We start from the raw sequence: 14,420 nt of genomic DNA, 5'->3' as shown, positions 1-14,420 counted from the left end.
TCGTAGTTCTTATAGGGCTGTGCTCATATTTTAAGTAGCAAAATTAGCGCTACTCAGAAGGGCCGAGGTGTATTTAGCTGAAAGCTTAGACTGGATCCAATAAAACCATGTTAGCCTAAAGGAATCTGATTTTTTTTTTCTCTTAAAGTGGGTGAAAATCCTCATATACCCAGTGAAGTGCAATCCTCATATACCCAGTGATACACAGAAACAAAAAAAATCCTCCTCATAAGTTGTACTTGTTTATCTGTAACCTTTTTTTCTCTATAGCCTTCTAAAATGCACATTTTACACAGTATCTTTTAGCTCTGAAACCCCCTGGAAAGCAGGGGGTGGAGATCTGAAGTCTCTACATTGCAGAGCTCTGAGCCCTGATTGGAGACTAACCTTCACTCTTGGAGTCAGGAAAATGCTGTCCGATAACAGAGGAACAAAACAGTGGATAGAAATCACACTCGTTGCTTTGGATAGAGACAAGTACATGGTATAGAAGGCGGTGCTTTGCTCATATTGCATGTCCTGAGGTTTACAACCACTTTAGGTTTTGTTTGGTCCCTCATACTCCTCTTTCACCCTAATGTGCCAATGGGCAAGTGTGGCATTGGTGTTTTTTTTTTCATGAGCTTGGAATGCAGGCTTTTGCAGCATTATATGGTCCTATTTAATGCAAAGCACAGGCTGAGATATGCTCATTTTAATTTGCAGATGCTAAGGACTTGCTCATTGCCCGATCTTTCTAAACTGTTCAAGACTTTGGTGGATGTACCGAGTGTGGCAGATCTGCAGGGGGATGAGCAACTGGAGATAGAAGAAATTGAGGATGAACCAGCACAGGATGCAGATCATTCAGATTCTGAAGACACGTAAGGAAAATTGGTTCTGTAATTTTATCCCAGAATGGATGAAAACATTGGCCCATATTCTCTGTAAATGTCCGCGGGCGGCGCGTAAGACATTTACACTCCGCCGCCCCAAACTACAGGACCAAGTGCTGTATTCCCCAAACACTTGCTCCGTAGTTTGGGGCGGCGGAGTGTAAATGGCCCGGCGTAGCCACGCGTATCTTCAAGGGGGCGGCTTCTATTCAAATTAAGCGCGCCCCCGATTCTAAGTAACTGCGCATGCGCCGGGCTTAAAAAACCCAGTGCGCATGCTCCAGTTCTCGGCGGAAAACGTCAATGACGCCGACGTGTGCATCATTGACGTAAAGTCGTATTCAAGAACGACTTAGGGAAACGACGTAGCCGACGGAAAAACGCAACGCGGACCCGACGCTATCCGTAACATGGCCTACGTGGGACATGCGGAAACTTACTCCTCATATAGCAGGAGTAAGTTTCTGCTTACGCAAACGACGTTGGCGACGGGTACGCGACACAAAATCGTTCGGGAATCGGCGTAGTAGGCTCATTTGCATAAACAAATGAGACCTTCACGTAAATGCCATCTAGCGGCGGGCGGCATAATTACATTTAAGATCCGACAGTGTAAGTGACTTACACATGGCGGATCTTAAAGCGGGGGTTCACCCTATCGACAGGAAAAAAAAAAAAAAAATTTCTTTTACCTTTAAATCAGGCACTGTAGCGCGAGCTACAGTATGCCTGTCCCGAATTTTTTCCCCCCATACTCACCTTGTAGTCGTCCATCGAAGATACCGGGGAATGGGCGTGCCTCTGGAGACGGAGGATGATTGACGGCCGGCTCTGGCGCGTCACGCTTCTCCGGAAATAGCCGAAATAGGCTTGGTCTTCACGACGCGTGCGCATAGCCTGTGCGCACGCGCCGTGAAGAGCCGAGACCTACTCCGGCTGTCTTCGGGGAGAGTGACGTGCCAGGGCCGGCCGTCAATCATCCTCCCTCTCCATAGGCACGCCCATTCCCCGCGGGAGCCGAAATCTACGATGGACGACTACGAGGTGAGTACGGGGTTAAAAAAATCGGGACAGGCATACTGTAGCTCGCGCTACAATGCCTGTCTCGATGGTAACATCATGTGGGTCAGGGTGAACTACCGCTTTAAGTGTATCTATGCGAAAATGATTCTAAGAATCAGTCGCATAGATACACGGGCCAAAAAAGAGAGATACGATGGAGTATCCTGAGATACTCCATCGTAACTTCTCTCAGAATATGGCCCTCTGTCCTTAAAACTTGAACATGTAGTACAGTACCTTGTTCATTTCTCATATGTTTTTTATTTGAGCTCTAGCATGTAGTTATGGGTTACTTCTCCAACAGGGAGACTGACCATTACAAAAACACATTTTAGGTAGAATGGGGATAATGTGAAACTTCTGACAATATTTTTAATTGCCATTTGTGCCTTCCTGTCCCAGCAACAACAATGCCTTCTGTTTCGTGTCCTGTGTCTTTCTAATGGGTTACAGGGGGGAAAAAAAAATGTTTTATCTCTTCGCCACTCTATCCAAAATGAATACCCAATATTGTACTGTAATCACAACTTCACTATCACATCTGCATTCTTTTAATTATATGATATACAGTTCCACGGCAAGCAGGTACGTGAACTGCTCCATAATAGCCATTTGGCCAGGACTTTAATCTCCATACACTCGGTTAAAAAATTAGGTGAGATTATGTCTTGGTACCAGGGAAATGTCTTGGCGCTCACGTAATAACTTTCTGACCCAATCACCCACACCCCACACAGACTATAGCAGGGAAACAGGGAAAGTGGCGGCTTTGCTGGAATTTATGCTGCAGCAGTCAGTCAGAAAATACTGTAAATCAGGAATATCCTGCACTTCTACAGAACAAAAAGTCCAAAATGTATTTTAAAAATGTAGGTACCACACCCATAATGGCATGACTTTTTAAATTGGTAATGGGTCCAGCTACTTATGTTTTGATTTTCTTTGTAGTATGTTTGGGGACACAGAAAGAGACTTGCAGGAGCTGCAGGCATCAATGGAGCAGTTATTAAAAGAGGATTCCCAAGAAGGGGACTGTGGAGCTGAAGAGGCTGTCGATGGACTGCTACCCAGTAAGATGGAGGATGAAGATGAGGAGGAGGAGAATAACGAGGCAGCACAGGAGGCTGAAGCAGAAGATGAGGAGAATCCCCCGAGCAGTGGAAGCATAATTAATGAGGAGTGGCAATCGGGTAAGTTCCACAGGTGTCATTTATATACATGTTTGGGATAGTTCAAAATTATTCCTGGTGTTGCTCAAATGCATGCGTTAAGACTCCTACTTGTACAGCTGGGGCGTGTACACAGGAACTGGGTTACACTGTTTCGTTTGCTATAAATGTACAGTACCTGCCGCCGAGAATGTCTTTTTAGCACGACAGCATCGCGCTGATTCTCGGCGACAGGGTGCCGACATCTCGCACTCGCTGGAATAGTAAAAGCACATTCCAGAGAGCGCGTCATAGAAGCGACGGGAGATCCGACTTGGATTCCCGCCAATTCTACACGTGTGGGGCGTTTGTTATGAATCCTGAAGGGGAAGTCCCCGCCGGATTTAAAAAAAAAATCCGTCATGGGTTCCCCCCTCAGGAGCATACCGGGCCCTTAGGTCTGGTATGGGTTGTAAGGAGAGCCCCCCCCCCCCCCCAACGCCGAAAAACCGATGTAGTGGGGTCCCCCTACAATCCATACCAGACCCGTATCCAAAGCACGCTACCCGGCCAGCTAGGAAAGGAGTGGGGACGAGCGAGCTCCCACCCCCCCTCGTGAGCCGTACCAGGCTGCATGCCCTCAACATGGGGGGGTTGGGTGCTCTGGGGCAGGGGGGCGCACTGCGGCCCCCCCCACCCCAGAGCACCCTGCCCCCATGTTGATGAGGACAGGGCCCCTTCCCGACAACCCTGGCCGTTGGTTGTCGGGGTATGCGAGCGAGAGGCTTATCGGAATCTGGGAGCCCCCTTTAATAAGGGGGCCCCCAGATACCAGCCCCCCACCCTAAGTGAATGAGTATGGGGTACATCGTACCCCTACCCATTCACCTGCAAGAAAAGTGGTATAAACACAAATAAAAAAACACAGGGTATTAAAATATTTTATTAGTCTGCTCCGGAGGCCGCCCCCTGTCTTCTTTAGCTCTTTCAGCAGGGGGGGGGCTTCTTCTTTGACGTCTTCGGGTGGGGGCCGCTCTTCTTCCCGCCATCTGGTTCTCTTCCGCCGCCGGGGGGGGTCGCTTTTATAAAAGCGACCTGCCCCGGCGGGCTTCCTACGACGTGTTCGGCGGGGGGGGGCATGGGTTTTTGCCGCTCTTCTTCGCCGCCGTCTGGTTCTCTTTCGCCGCCGGGGGGGTCGCTTTTATAAAAGCGCCCACCCTCCGGCAGATTGAGCGGTGAATGCTGGGAGGCCAGCATTCGCCCTATCCCGGAAGAAGACCCTGTCGGCTTCACACTGCCCACAGGTAAGATGGAAACGTCCATCGCCTAGGAATATAACATCTAATTTACTGTATTACAGCGCTTCGGCCGGCCTAAGGACTGGGACACCCTGTTAGTGCGGGAGTAGAGGTACGCCCTGTAGATTACAGAAAGAAAAAAAACGATATCCCGCGGAACCACCGCTTTAAGTTCAATGCTTCCGAGAATGCGTCAGAATTTGGCCTGTCGAAATTGCTACAGACGATCGGATTTTCCAATAGGAATTTTTTCTGTCTGAAAATTTGAGAACCAGCTCTCAATCTTTTGCTGGCGGAAATTTCCGACAACAAAAGTCCGATGGAGCATACACATGGTCGGCATTTCTGTTCAAAAGCTCACATCGGTCTTTTGCTGGCGGAATTTCCGATCGTGTGTATGGGGCGTTACACATAACAGGAGATGCCTTACCATACACCCTGGATACCAGTGCTGGCATTGCAGAAGTTTCAGGCAAGAGGTCCACTGGTTTTGTAGTAGTTCCCCTGAAAAGCAGTTTAGAAATACCATTACCTACTCATTGTGTGCAACCAGATTCCAACCAACTGAGAGGAGAGCCCTACTCCTGCAGCTGCCTCTCACTCTCTTGAGAGGCATAGCTGACCACATAGAGTACTATCTCTTGACAGAAATGTTGATATTCTCCTGCTTTGAATAGAAAGAAGGTTCATTTGGGACCCCAGAGACCCAAAGAGACCGAGGGAAGTGGGTAAGGGCTAATGGACTATGTCGGTACTAGGTAAGTCAGTTATCAAGAGAGCATAGTAAAGGTAAAAAAGTTCAATTTATTAAAACATAAACATAACATAAGAGACTTGAGGAATACACAGTATTTTAAAATTACAACAATAGTGGTGTAAAACAAAATGGATTATACGACCAGCCAACACATCATAGAGATGGTATATAGGCCCTAGTTTGCGGGCAGCGATGAGGCGGAGGGGGTCGTAAAGATCAGGATCTCTACTAGTTTCGCTACTCACGGTAGCTTCGTCAGGAGATATAGGTCTGTGAACACAGATTCACTCCTTGGGAGAGCCTAAGCCCAACGTGGAGACAAGAATCTCACATAGGGTGTAAATTGATGGTGAAAACGCCCCCAGCAAGGTGAGGATCTGTATTGACTGTGTATACTATTCAAAAAAGCTTAAGGGCCCTGGGACCTGGTCGGTAATAGGCGGGGACCAACAAGGAAACTGCCAAACACAAGGCTGGGAAGACCCAGTTAAGGGGTGCCAGCAATGAGGGTAAGAGGTTTTAAACCACTTGAGAGGGTAAATCAAGCAGCGTGTCCCAGGGCCGGGTGTGTATCACGAATATGTGAAACACGATATTCTCCTGCTGCTCAGTGTGAAGCATCCCAAGGCTACACAAGGCTCGCCAACAACTCACTAGGCCACATAACACACCATATGCCCAATTCCTGGACCCAGGCTTGGTCATCATCCACTGTTTCTTCTTGCAAGACACATGTCCTGCAAAATGGTTGCATTGTTTCAAGCAGTGCCCACATCACTACCATGTCAAAGACAGACTTTACAGTAAAGGCATGCAAGCATTCTTCAAACAAGGCTATAACAAGGGCCTTAATTTCTAGGAAGATAATGTCGGCACCACAGTGTTCGATTTCACCACTACTGTAAAGACAATAAGCTGGCAACCACCATGGAAGAAGAGGAGTTCTTTCAGGACAATTCCAACAGCTGGGTGGCACAACATTTTTTTTTTTTTTTGCCTCAAGAAAAACTACCAAGTAATGTTCAGCATGTAGAAGCATGATTTACTACTTTACAATGCACCCTGAAAATAAAACCTGAGATGAAACAACAATTTGTTTTTCTTTATGCAGAAGGTGTTTGTGAGAGCAGTTACTTATAAGTATTATCTAGGAATAACTCATAGTAAGGGCCTTATTTTGTATTTTAATTTTGAGATGTTTTCTCCATAGAGTAGGCTTGTGTAATGTGATTTATTTTAAATATCACACTGTGCGATGTCTTGCCCAGAGGGTTAATGGAAATATATTTATTACCTTTTAGATGTTTTTCTTAGGGAAAGTTATCATGGCTGACTGCAAGCATTTCTGACAAGTTCAGGGCGAGTCTGTCTCAATAGAGAGGCTACAGTAGAGTATACACGGACCAAAAACTGTCCAGTTCAGAAGCAACTGGCCAACTATCGATCCATGTGTACTGCTGACTGCTCAACAGAGACCAGTCTAACAACTGACTTCTGTCAAACGGTCTTGCTGGAAAACCAGCATTCGATCAGCGCTTGCAGCTAATTTGGGGGCAAGGATAGTGTCCCCCTCTCAGAAGACAATAGTGCAGTGGGAGAGGTCCCGGAATCGCACATAGTCTTTGTCGATGCAGGGATCTGACATGTTTTTTTTAATACCCTGCTTAAGGACAGGCTCAGCTTTTCTTCATTAACATACAACTGAGTTTTTCTTTGCTTCAACTTTCACTATTCACGATGATTCCTGGCTAAAGCTGTAAAGCTTTCTTCTCTATCTTTGCAGATAACAGCAGTGTGGATTTTGAAAGTGAATGTGATGATGGCGACAGCGTCTTTGGTCATCTGGAGGAAATGAGATTTAAACTGGAGCAAGAATTAGGCTTTGATAAGTTTATTGAAGTTTACGATAAAATAAAGGTAACGTTATGTACCAGATGAATTTATAGTCTATTTTCTTAAACACATACTGATCTATAGCGATATTTATCAGTAAAATTACATGGCTGGTTTACGTTTTCAATGTAAGCAATGATACAAAAATTGAACTTAAGTCAAATAAATGAATGCGTACCTTGAAAGTTTTACGAGTGCTGCTATTCTACAACTAGGTGGCTAAAATTAAAATACAGATCATCTTATTTCTAGCTTTTCTAATTCTCAATCCCTATATGCATGGACATCAGAATGACGAATTTGATGGGCGTAACTAAAACTTGTCCAGCATACCTTGACACATGTATAAATCTGATAATAGTTTACATTATCGGTTGTAAGTAACGCCATTGTTATTGGTCTGCTAGAGCACTTTAACCACTTCACAAATGATTATTGCTTTCTACATTTGGGAAGACAGAAATACATTTACTATTGACTGTGCCCACCAATTTGCTTAATATTGGATGTATGCAAAATAATTCCAAATGCCATGGTTCAATTTAGTATCCATAAGTGTCAGTGTCCAGTATTATAGGCCTTGTTGACAATATAGAACAGTTCATAAAATATATCCAATATTATAGGCCTTATACAGTGCCTTGGAAAAGTATTCATACCCCTTTAAAACTTTCCACATTTTGTCATGTTACAACCAAAAACACAAATTTATTTTATTGGGGGTTTATTTGATAGACCAATACAAAGTGGCACATAATTGTGAAGTGGAAGGAAAATGATAAATGGGTTTTCAATTTTTTTTTTACAAAAACATATCTGAAAAGTGTGGCGAGCATTTGTATTCAGCCCCCTTTACTCTGATACCCCTAACTAAAATCTAGTGGAACCAATTGCTTTCAGAAGACACTTAATTAGTAAATGGAGTCCACCTGTGTGTAATTGAATCTCAGTATAAATACAGCTGTTCTGTGAAGCCCTCAGAGGCTCATGAAGGCCAAAAAACACACCAGACAGGTCAGGAATGAATTTTGGAGAAGTTTAAAGCAGGATTAGGTTATACAACTCTGGAGGAGCTGCAGAGATCCACAGCTCAATTGGAAGAATCTGTCCACAGGACAACTAGAAGTCGTACACTCAACAAATCTGGCCTTTATGGAACAGTGGCAAGAAGAAAGCCATTCTTGGAAGAAAGCCAGAAGTCCCATTTTCAGTTTGCGAGAAGCCACGTGGGGGACACAGCAAACATGTGGAAGAAGGTTCTCTGGTCAGATGAGACCAAAATTGCATTTTTTGGCCTAAAAGCAAAACACTATGTGTGGCGAAAAACTAACACTGCACATCACCCTGAACACACCACTCCCACGGTGAAAAATGGTGGTGGCAGCATCATGTTGTGGGGATGCTTTTCTTTAGCAGGTACAGGGAAGCTGGACAGAGTTGATGGATGGAGCCAAATACAGGGAAATCTTAGAAGAAAACCTGTTAGTCTGCAAAAGACTTGAGACTGGGGCAGAGGTTCACCTTCCAGCAGAACAATGATCCTAAACATCAGACAGCCAGAGCTACAATGGAATAGTTTACATCAAAGCATATTCATGTTTTAGAATGGCCCCGTCAAAGTCCAGACCTAAATCCAATTGAGGTGGTTCTACAAAGTATTGACTAGAGGGTTTGAATACAAATGCACGCCACACTTTTTCAGATATTTATTTGTAAGACCATTTATAATTTTTTTTCCACTTGTCAATTATGTGTCACTTTGTGTTGGTCTATCACATAGAATATATGGCAAAATGTGGAAAATATCAAGGGGTATGAATACTTTTTCAAGGCATTGTAAATTATATAGTATAGTGTTCACTATTGCATGCCTTGTACATTTGTATAATATAGCATATAGAACATACAGGTAGATGTTAAAGAATAGCTCACAGAACCCATTGATTAATACAGGTCTTGTAAATTATATAGTCTAGTTCTTATAACTGGTTCACCATTGTAGTTTAAATTGCATAGCTCATCAAACATGTGTATTCTTACCGGCCCTATAGATGATATAATATTGCTCATGGAACGTGTTCATTATTGGAGGACTTATAGATGATATTGCATAGCTCATAAAGTGTTCATTATTACACAGTATAGTAAAGCTAAGTGTTTCTTAACTCCAGTCCTCAAGGCGCCCCAACAGGTTATGCTTTCAGGATTTCCCTCAGAGGAAACAGCTGTGGTAAATACTAAGGCAGTGAAACTGATCAAATTATCTGTTCAAAATAATGGAAAGCCTGAAAACATGACCTGTTGGGGCGCCTTGAGGACTGGAGTTGAGAAACGCTGGTCTAGCTCATAGAACGTGTCCACAAATAAAGATCTTGTAGATGATGTAGTATAGTTCATAGGACTTGTCCACTATGATGTGCTTTGTAGATAATATAGTACAGTTCTTAGAACTTGTTTACTATTGCAGGCCTAGTAGACAGTATATTTCAGCTGATAGAACCTGTTTACTTTTACAGACCTAGTAAACCGTATAGTGTAGCTTTCAGAATTTGTCCACTATTTACAAGCCTATTAGAAGGAATTGTATCAACTATCGAGAGTGTTGCAGGACTTGAATCTGATGGATTTGGAAGTCCTGGTGGTAGGACTAACTGGCTGGATTGATGACGACAGTGCAACAGTGTGGAGTATCTAAGATTTTTTTACAGAGTAGAGAATGGAGATGTCTTGTGTATGGTCATGTACAGCACAGTGTGTGGCCAGGACCGCTATACAATCTGCACATACACCCATCACATCTTCTACCCACATTAATGGATTAGTAGGATCTCACTTGTCAGGCTGCAATCAAATCAAACTGATGTGGGCATCCTCTCCATTTAAAGGAATGTTTATAACATTATAGGAAGGCATCTGCCTTTCTGATATCTGTGTGAGTTTGTTTCTGGAAGACATTACTGTACCGAGAAATTAGCTGATGATCTCTTCTGACAGGGAAGGTATTTTCCAATTTTTCTCATAGTTTATCAAATATGGAAACCTTTGTTCTCAACAGCATGGTGGAAGTAGAGGCAATTAACCATATTTAATGAGTTTTTAGGCAAAATATTAGGACTAAAATCCGTTTTGGCAAATTTATAGGATTTAGACGTTCAAACATAAAGTTTTGTCAATTTGTATTGCACATTTATGTGAATGAGACTGGATATGTGGTGTGGCCCACAGTCAAGCATGTGCTAGACACACCACCTATGTATTAGATTTGCATTTCAATGATTTTGAATATTTGTCAAATTTTTATTTAACAACATTTTTAGAGTGTACAATACAAATAGACTCAAACCAGGATCATAAAAAACATCCTAAAACAATAACATTTGACAATATTCAAGCATTTTTCCAACTTTAATTTTTAGGCCATACACGAGGATGAGGATGAAAACATTGATACGTGTTCAACGGTTTTGGAGAATATTCTGGGCAGTGAACATCAGTATTTATATCCCAGAATCCTCCGTTTAGTTATGGCTGATGGCGCCTATCAAGAAGGTTAGTGTCTTTTTGCTTTTTTTTTAAAACAAAATCCTATTAAGGAGTATTAGAACTTTGTGTACCACACAGTAAGGTTGTGTGGAATAAAATTTCCTGCAAAAAGGTATACGTTGTACATCCATGGTTTGTAGCGGTTTCTATGAATGCTACTTGAACTATGTGGGCGGGAAAAAAACGGCCAAAGAATCATCATTTTATAAAAACACTGATAAAATTGAGACGATTTCAAATACCCAAGATACAATAATAAAATTAAAAAACTAACTCCAAGAGTAGTAATTCGCCTCTCTGAACTTTTTTTTTTTCTTTAAATATTCATAAAATTACTGTATTGGAAATATATACAGTATCTCGCAAAAGTGAGTACACCCCTCACATTTTTGTAAATATTTTATTATTATTTCATGTGACAACACTGAAGAAATTACACTTTGATACAATGCAAAGTAGTGAGTGTGCAGCTTGTATAACAGTGTAAATTTGCTGTCCCCACAAAAAAATCAACACAGCCATTAAAGCGGAGGAAGCCTGGGTAAAAAATGTTTTAGGTCAGCAGCTACAAATACTACAGCTGCTGACTTTTAACCAATTCAGCCCTGGAAGGATTCCTTAACCACTTCAGCCCCGTACCATATTGCTGGTCAATGACCGGGCCACTTTTTGCGATTCGGCACTGCGTCGCTTTAACTGACAATTGCGCAGTCCTGCAACAAGTTTGCATATACCAAATCCATACATGAGAAATAATGAAAGATGGCATGAGCACTAGTCAGATGTTAATATAATAAATACAGGGCCAGATCCACATACAAATGGACAGGCGCAGCGTATCAGAGATACGCTACGCCGCCGTATCTTACCTGGCGTAAAGTCGAATCCAGGAAGAATTCTCGCCGTAAGTTATGGCGGCGTAGTGTATTTCTGGCGGCGGAATTCAAATCGGCGGGTAGGGGGCGTGATTCATTTAAATGAAGCGAGTCCCCGCGCCGATTGAACTGCGCATGCTCCGTTTCAAAATTTCCCGCCGTGCTTTGCGCGAAATGACGTCGCAACAACGTCATTTTTTTAACTTAGACGTGACTTAAGTCCATCCCTATTCACGGACGACTTGCGCAAAATAAAAATTAAAATTTCGACGCGGGAACGACGGCCATACTTCAACATGGCAAGTCTATCTATACGCCGCGAAATAGCAGCTTTAACTATACGCCGGAAAAAGCCGACTAGAGATGACGTAAGAGAATGCGACGGCCGCGCGTACGTTCGTGGATCGTCGGAAAAAGCTCATTTGCATACCCGACGCGGAAAACATCGCAAACTCCACCCAACGGACGCCTAAGTATTGCATCTGCGATCCGAAGGCGTACGAAGCCGTACGCCTGTCGGATCGAACCCAGATGCCGTCGTATCTTGGTTTGAGGATTCAAACTAAAGATACGATGCAGGAAATTTGAAAGTACGCCGGCGTATCAGTAGATACGCCGGCGTACTTCGTCTGTGGATCTGCCCCACAGACTTTATCTTAAAGCAGACCTTTCAGTAAAATACAAAGTCTGCATTTTAGATGCAGGCCCCCTGTAAAAATTGCTGCATATAAGTGGTTGAAAAATGTACCCTTAAAGAAAATAGATTACGTACTTAATGGATCACTAAAGGAAATTTTTTTTTTTGCTAAATAGCTTCCTTTACCTTACTGCAGTACTGGTTTCATGTCCTCATTGTTCGTTTTTGCTTTGAAGTAGCTGTAATTCTGCTGTGATCTCCACACTTCCTGCTTGTCTGGCTCCTTATGAAAAAACTCATGGGAGCTTCTCACTGTGGTCTAAGCTGTGTGTCTAAAACTCCTCCGAACCAATCAGATTCATTTTAAAAACAAAACACTGCCCTGGATTTGTTTGTTTTTGTTCTGTGGGTCTCTTTACTTCACATAAACATGAAACCAGTTTAAAACCGAAAGTGAAACTAGAGGCACATTATATGATATAATTTAATCTATTTTTAATCATTTTTAAAAGGAATCAGTTAACGTTTATGTCTCTATACCCTGTAAACGGTCATTTCAGCACAAAAAAAAAAAATACCTTTAGTGACCCTTTAACTTTTAGCCCTGTCTTCCATCCATGCCAGGAGAAAGTACAGAATTTGAATTTAAACCTTCAAATGAAATACAACCTGAAAGAACAGAAATCCTTTTCATCACTATGACATTTGCCTAAAAAAAATATGCTAACATCTCTTTTTTCTTTTTTTTTATAGACAACGATGAATAACTTCAACTCAGGATTTTCACATTATGCAATTTGCTGCTTGAATAAAATGAAACTTTCTATTACATTCAGCCATTCTTCAAAAATTGTGATCCTCTGATCCTTTAAAGAAAGATTGTAATTTTCTATCTGCATGTCATTTCAGAATCTTGTTTTCGCTAATAGAATAATATTCATACTTCTACATTTCTAAGAAGGCTTCACTATTACACGTATTATGAAAACGTATTCGGTATTTATTACCTTATATCTTTGAAAAATAGGCCATTTGACTGAAGATTGCAGGCAGTGGTATAAATTGGTGGTCTAAAGCAGTGGTTATCAAACCTGTCCTCAGGGCCCACTATCAGGCCAGATTTTATGTATTACTTTGAGGAGATGCAGACTAAAATACTGCAACCACTGAGCAGCAAATGATATCACCTGTGATGTATTTCAGTTATCTTGCAAACCTGGGCTGTTAGTGGGCCCTGGTCTAAAGTGTAACTGCATGTTTGGTACAATTACACATTTGGTGTAGGATCCCTTTCCCCCACTTCCCCTCTGGCCTTATACTCAACGTCTCTCTTATCCAGTCAGTTATTCCTAACAAAGTTGCGGAACTGCTTGTCAGACTCTTAACCTTGCCGCACATGTGATATGCATTCTCCATTCAGTCCTATGAAGAGTTTGTACTTCCTATAGAATTTGATAGATGGTGTACTGCACATGTGCAGGGCTGACTCTGAAGATTTTGACAAGAGTCATCGTGGCTATATCTTGATGGGTCAACAACAGATGAATATAAGACTGGGGGAGCCTGGGGCAAGGCAACATACAATAAGCCCTGGTTTACATATATGCAAATTGGATGCATTGTAAACCGCATCCGATTAGCGTGACATGTGAACCAAACCGGCTTTCTAATAAGCCAGTTCACATGTGCGGGCCGGCCACTGCGTTTTTTTTTTTTAAAAAAAGAGTCGGGTACGATTTTTAGTTGGGCTCAGGTGCAATTTTACGAGTCCTACACTTTAAAAATGTGCACCTAAACCGGTGAACGAAAAACCGCACCTGACTCCTTAAAAAAAAATCGCACTCAAACTGGTTCCACACTTATGTTAACCCAGTCTAAACATTGTGCAGTTATATTTTAAAGAATAATTCCACCAAATAATATTTTTCACGATTGAGTGGTTCTTAAATTGGTACCTGGAGAGAGATCAAAAGAAAATGCAGATTTTAGTAAAATTTGCCATTAACGTAATTTCTTTAGAAATGTTACTTTTTGTTTTGGCATTTGTTGAAATGTTCTGGGTTGTTGCATTTAAAATGTGTAGGATCCCTCTAGTCAGGCGTAATAAGCTGGTTTAGAAGTTGTCTATATGCTTATTTCCCCAGCTTTACTAGAATTTGTTACATCAGGTTTCTTAATTTATTAAATTTTCTTAAGTTTGTAAACTTCTTTCTTACCTATTTTGATATTAACATTCGTTAAAGTGATTAATATTTAAACAATAAACATATTTTCATTTGGAAATTGGACACTATTGCTTAGTATCAACTTCAGGAAAAGAAGGCAAATGATG

At 42.1% G+C, this 14,420-nt stretch overlaps 1 protein-coding gene across 8 annotated transcripts in view; it reads left to right on the top strand.

Annotated features, from left to right (window-relative positions):
* The window catches only part of NEK1 (NIMA related kinase 1), a 177,095-nt gene extending 164,178 nt beyond the window's left edge, over positions 1-12,917 (top strand). For all 8 annotated transcript variants that reach the window (XM_040333138.1, XM_040333114.1, XM_040333146.1 and 5 more), the window contains 5 exons: positions 706-863; positions 2,886-3,127; positions 6,924-7,057; positions 10,450-10,582; positions 12,842-12,917. In XM_040333138.1, the coding sequence (XP_040189072.1) occupies positions 706-863; positions 2,886-3,127; positions 6,924-7,057; positions 10,450-10,582; positions 12,842-12,855 (681 nt within the window). In that variant the 3' untranslated portion in view covers positions 12,856-12,917. The remainder of the gene's footprint in view (positions 1-705; positions 864-2,885; positions 3,128-6,923; positions 7,058-10,449; positions 10,583-12,841) is intronic.
* Positions 12,918-14,420: the final 1,503 nt, after the last annotated feature.

The sequence above is a fragment of the Rana temporaria genome, chromosome 1, assembly GCF_905171775.1.
Source record: "Rana temporaria chromosome 1, aRanTem1.1, whole genome shotgun sequence".
In the NCBI taxonomy this organism is placed as follows: Eukaryota; Metazoa; Chordata; class Amphibia; order Anura; family Ranidae; genus Rana; species Rana temporaria.
This window is presented reverse-complemented; position numbering and strand designations above follow the sequence as displayed.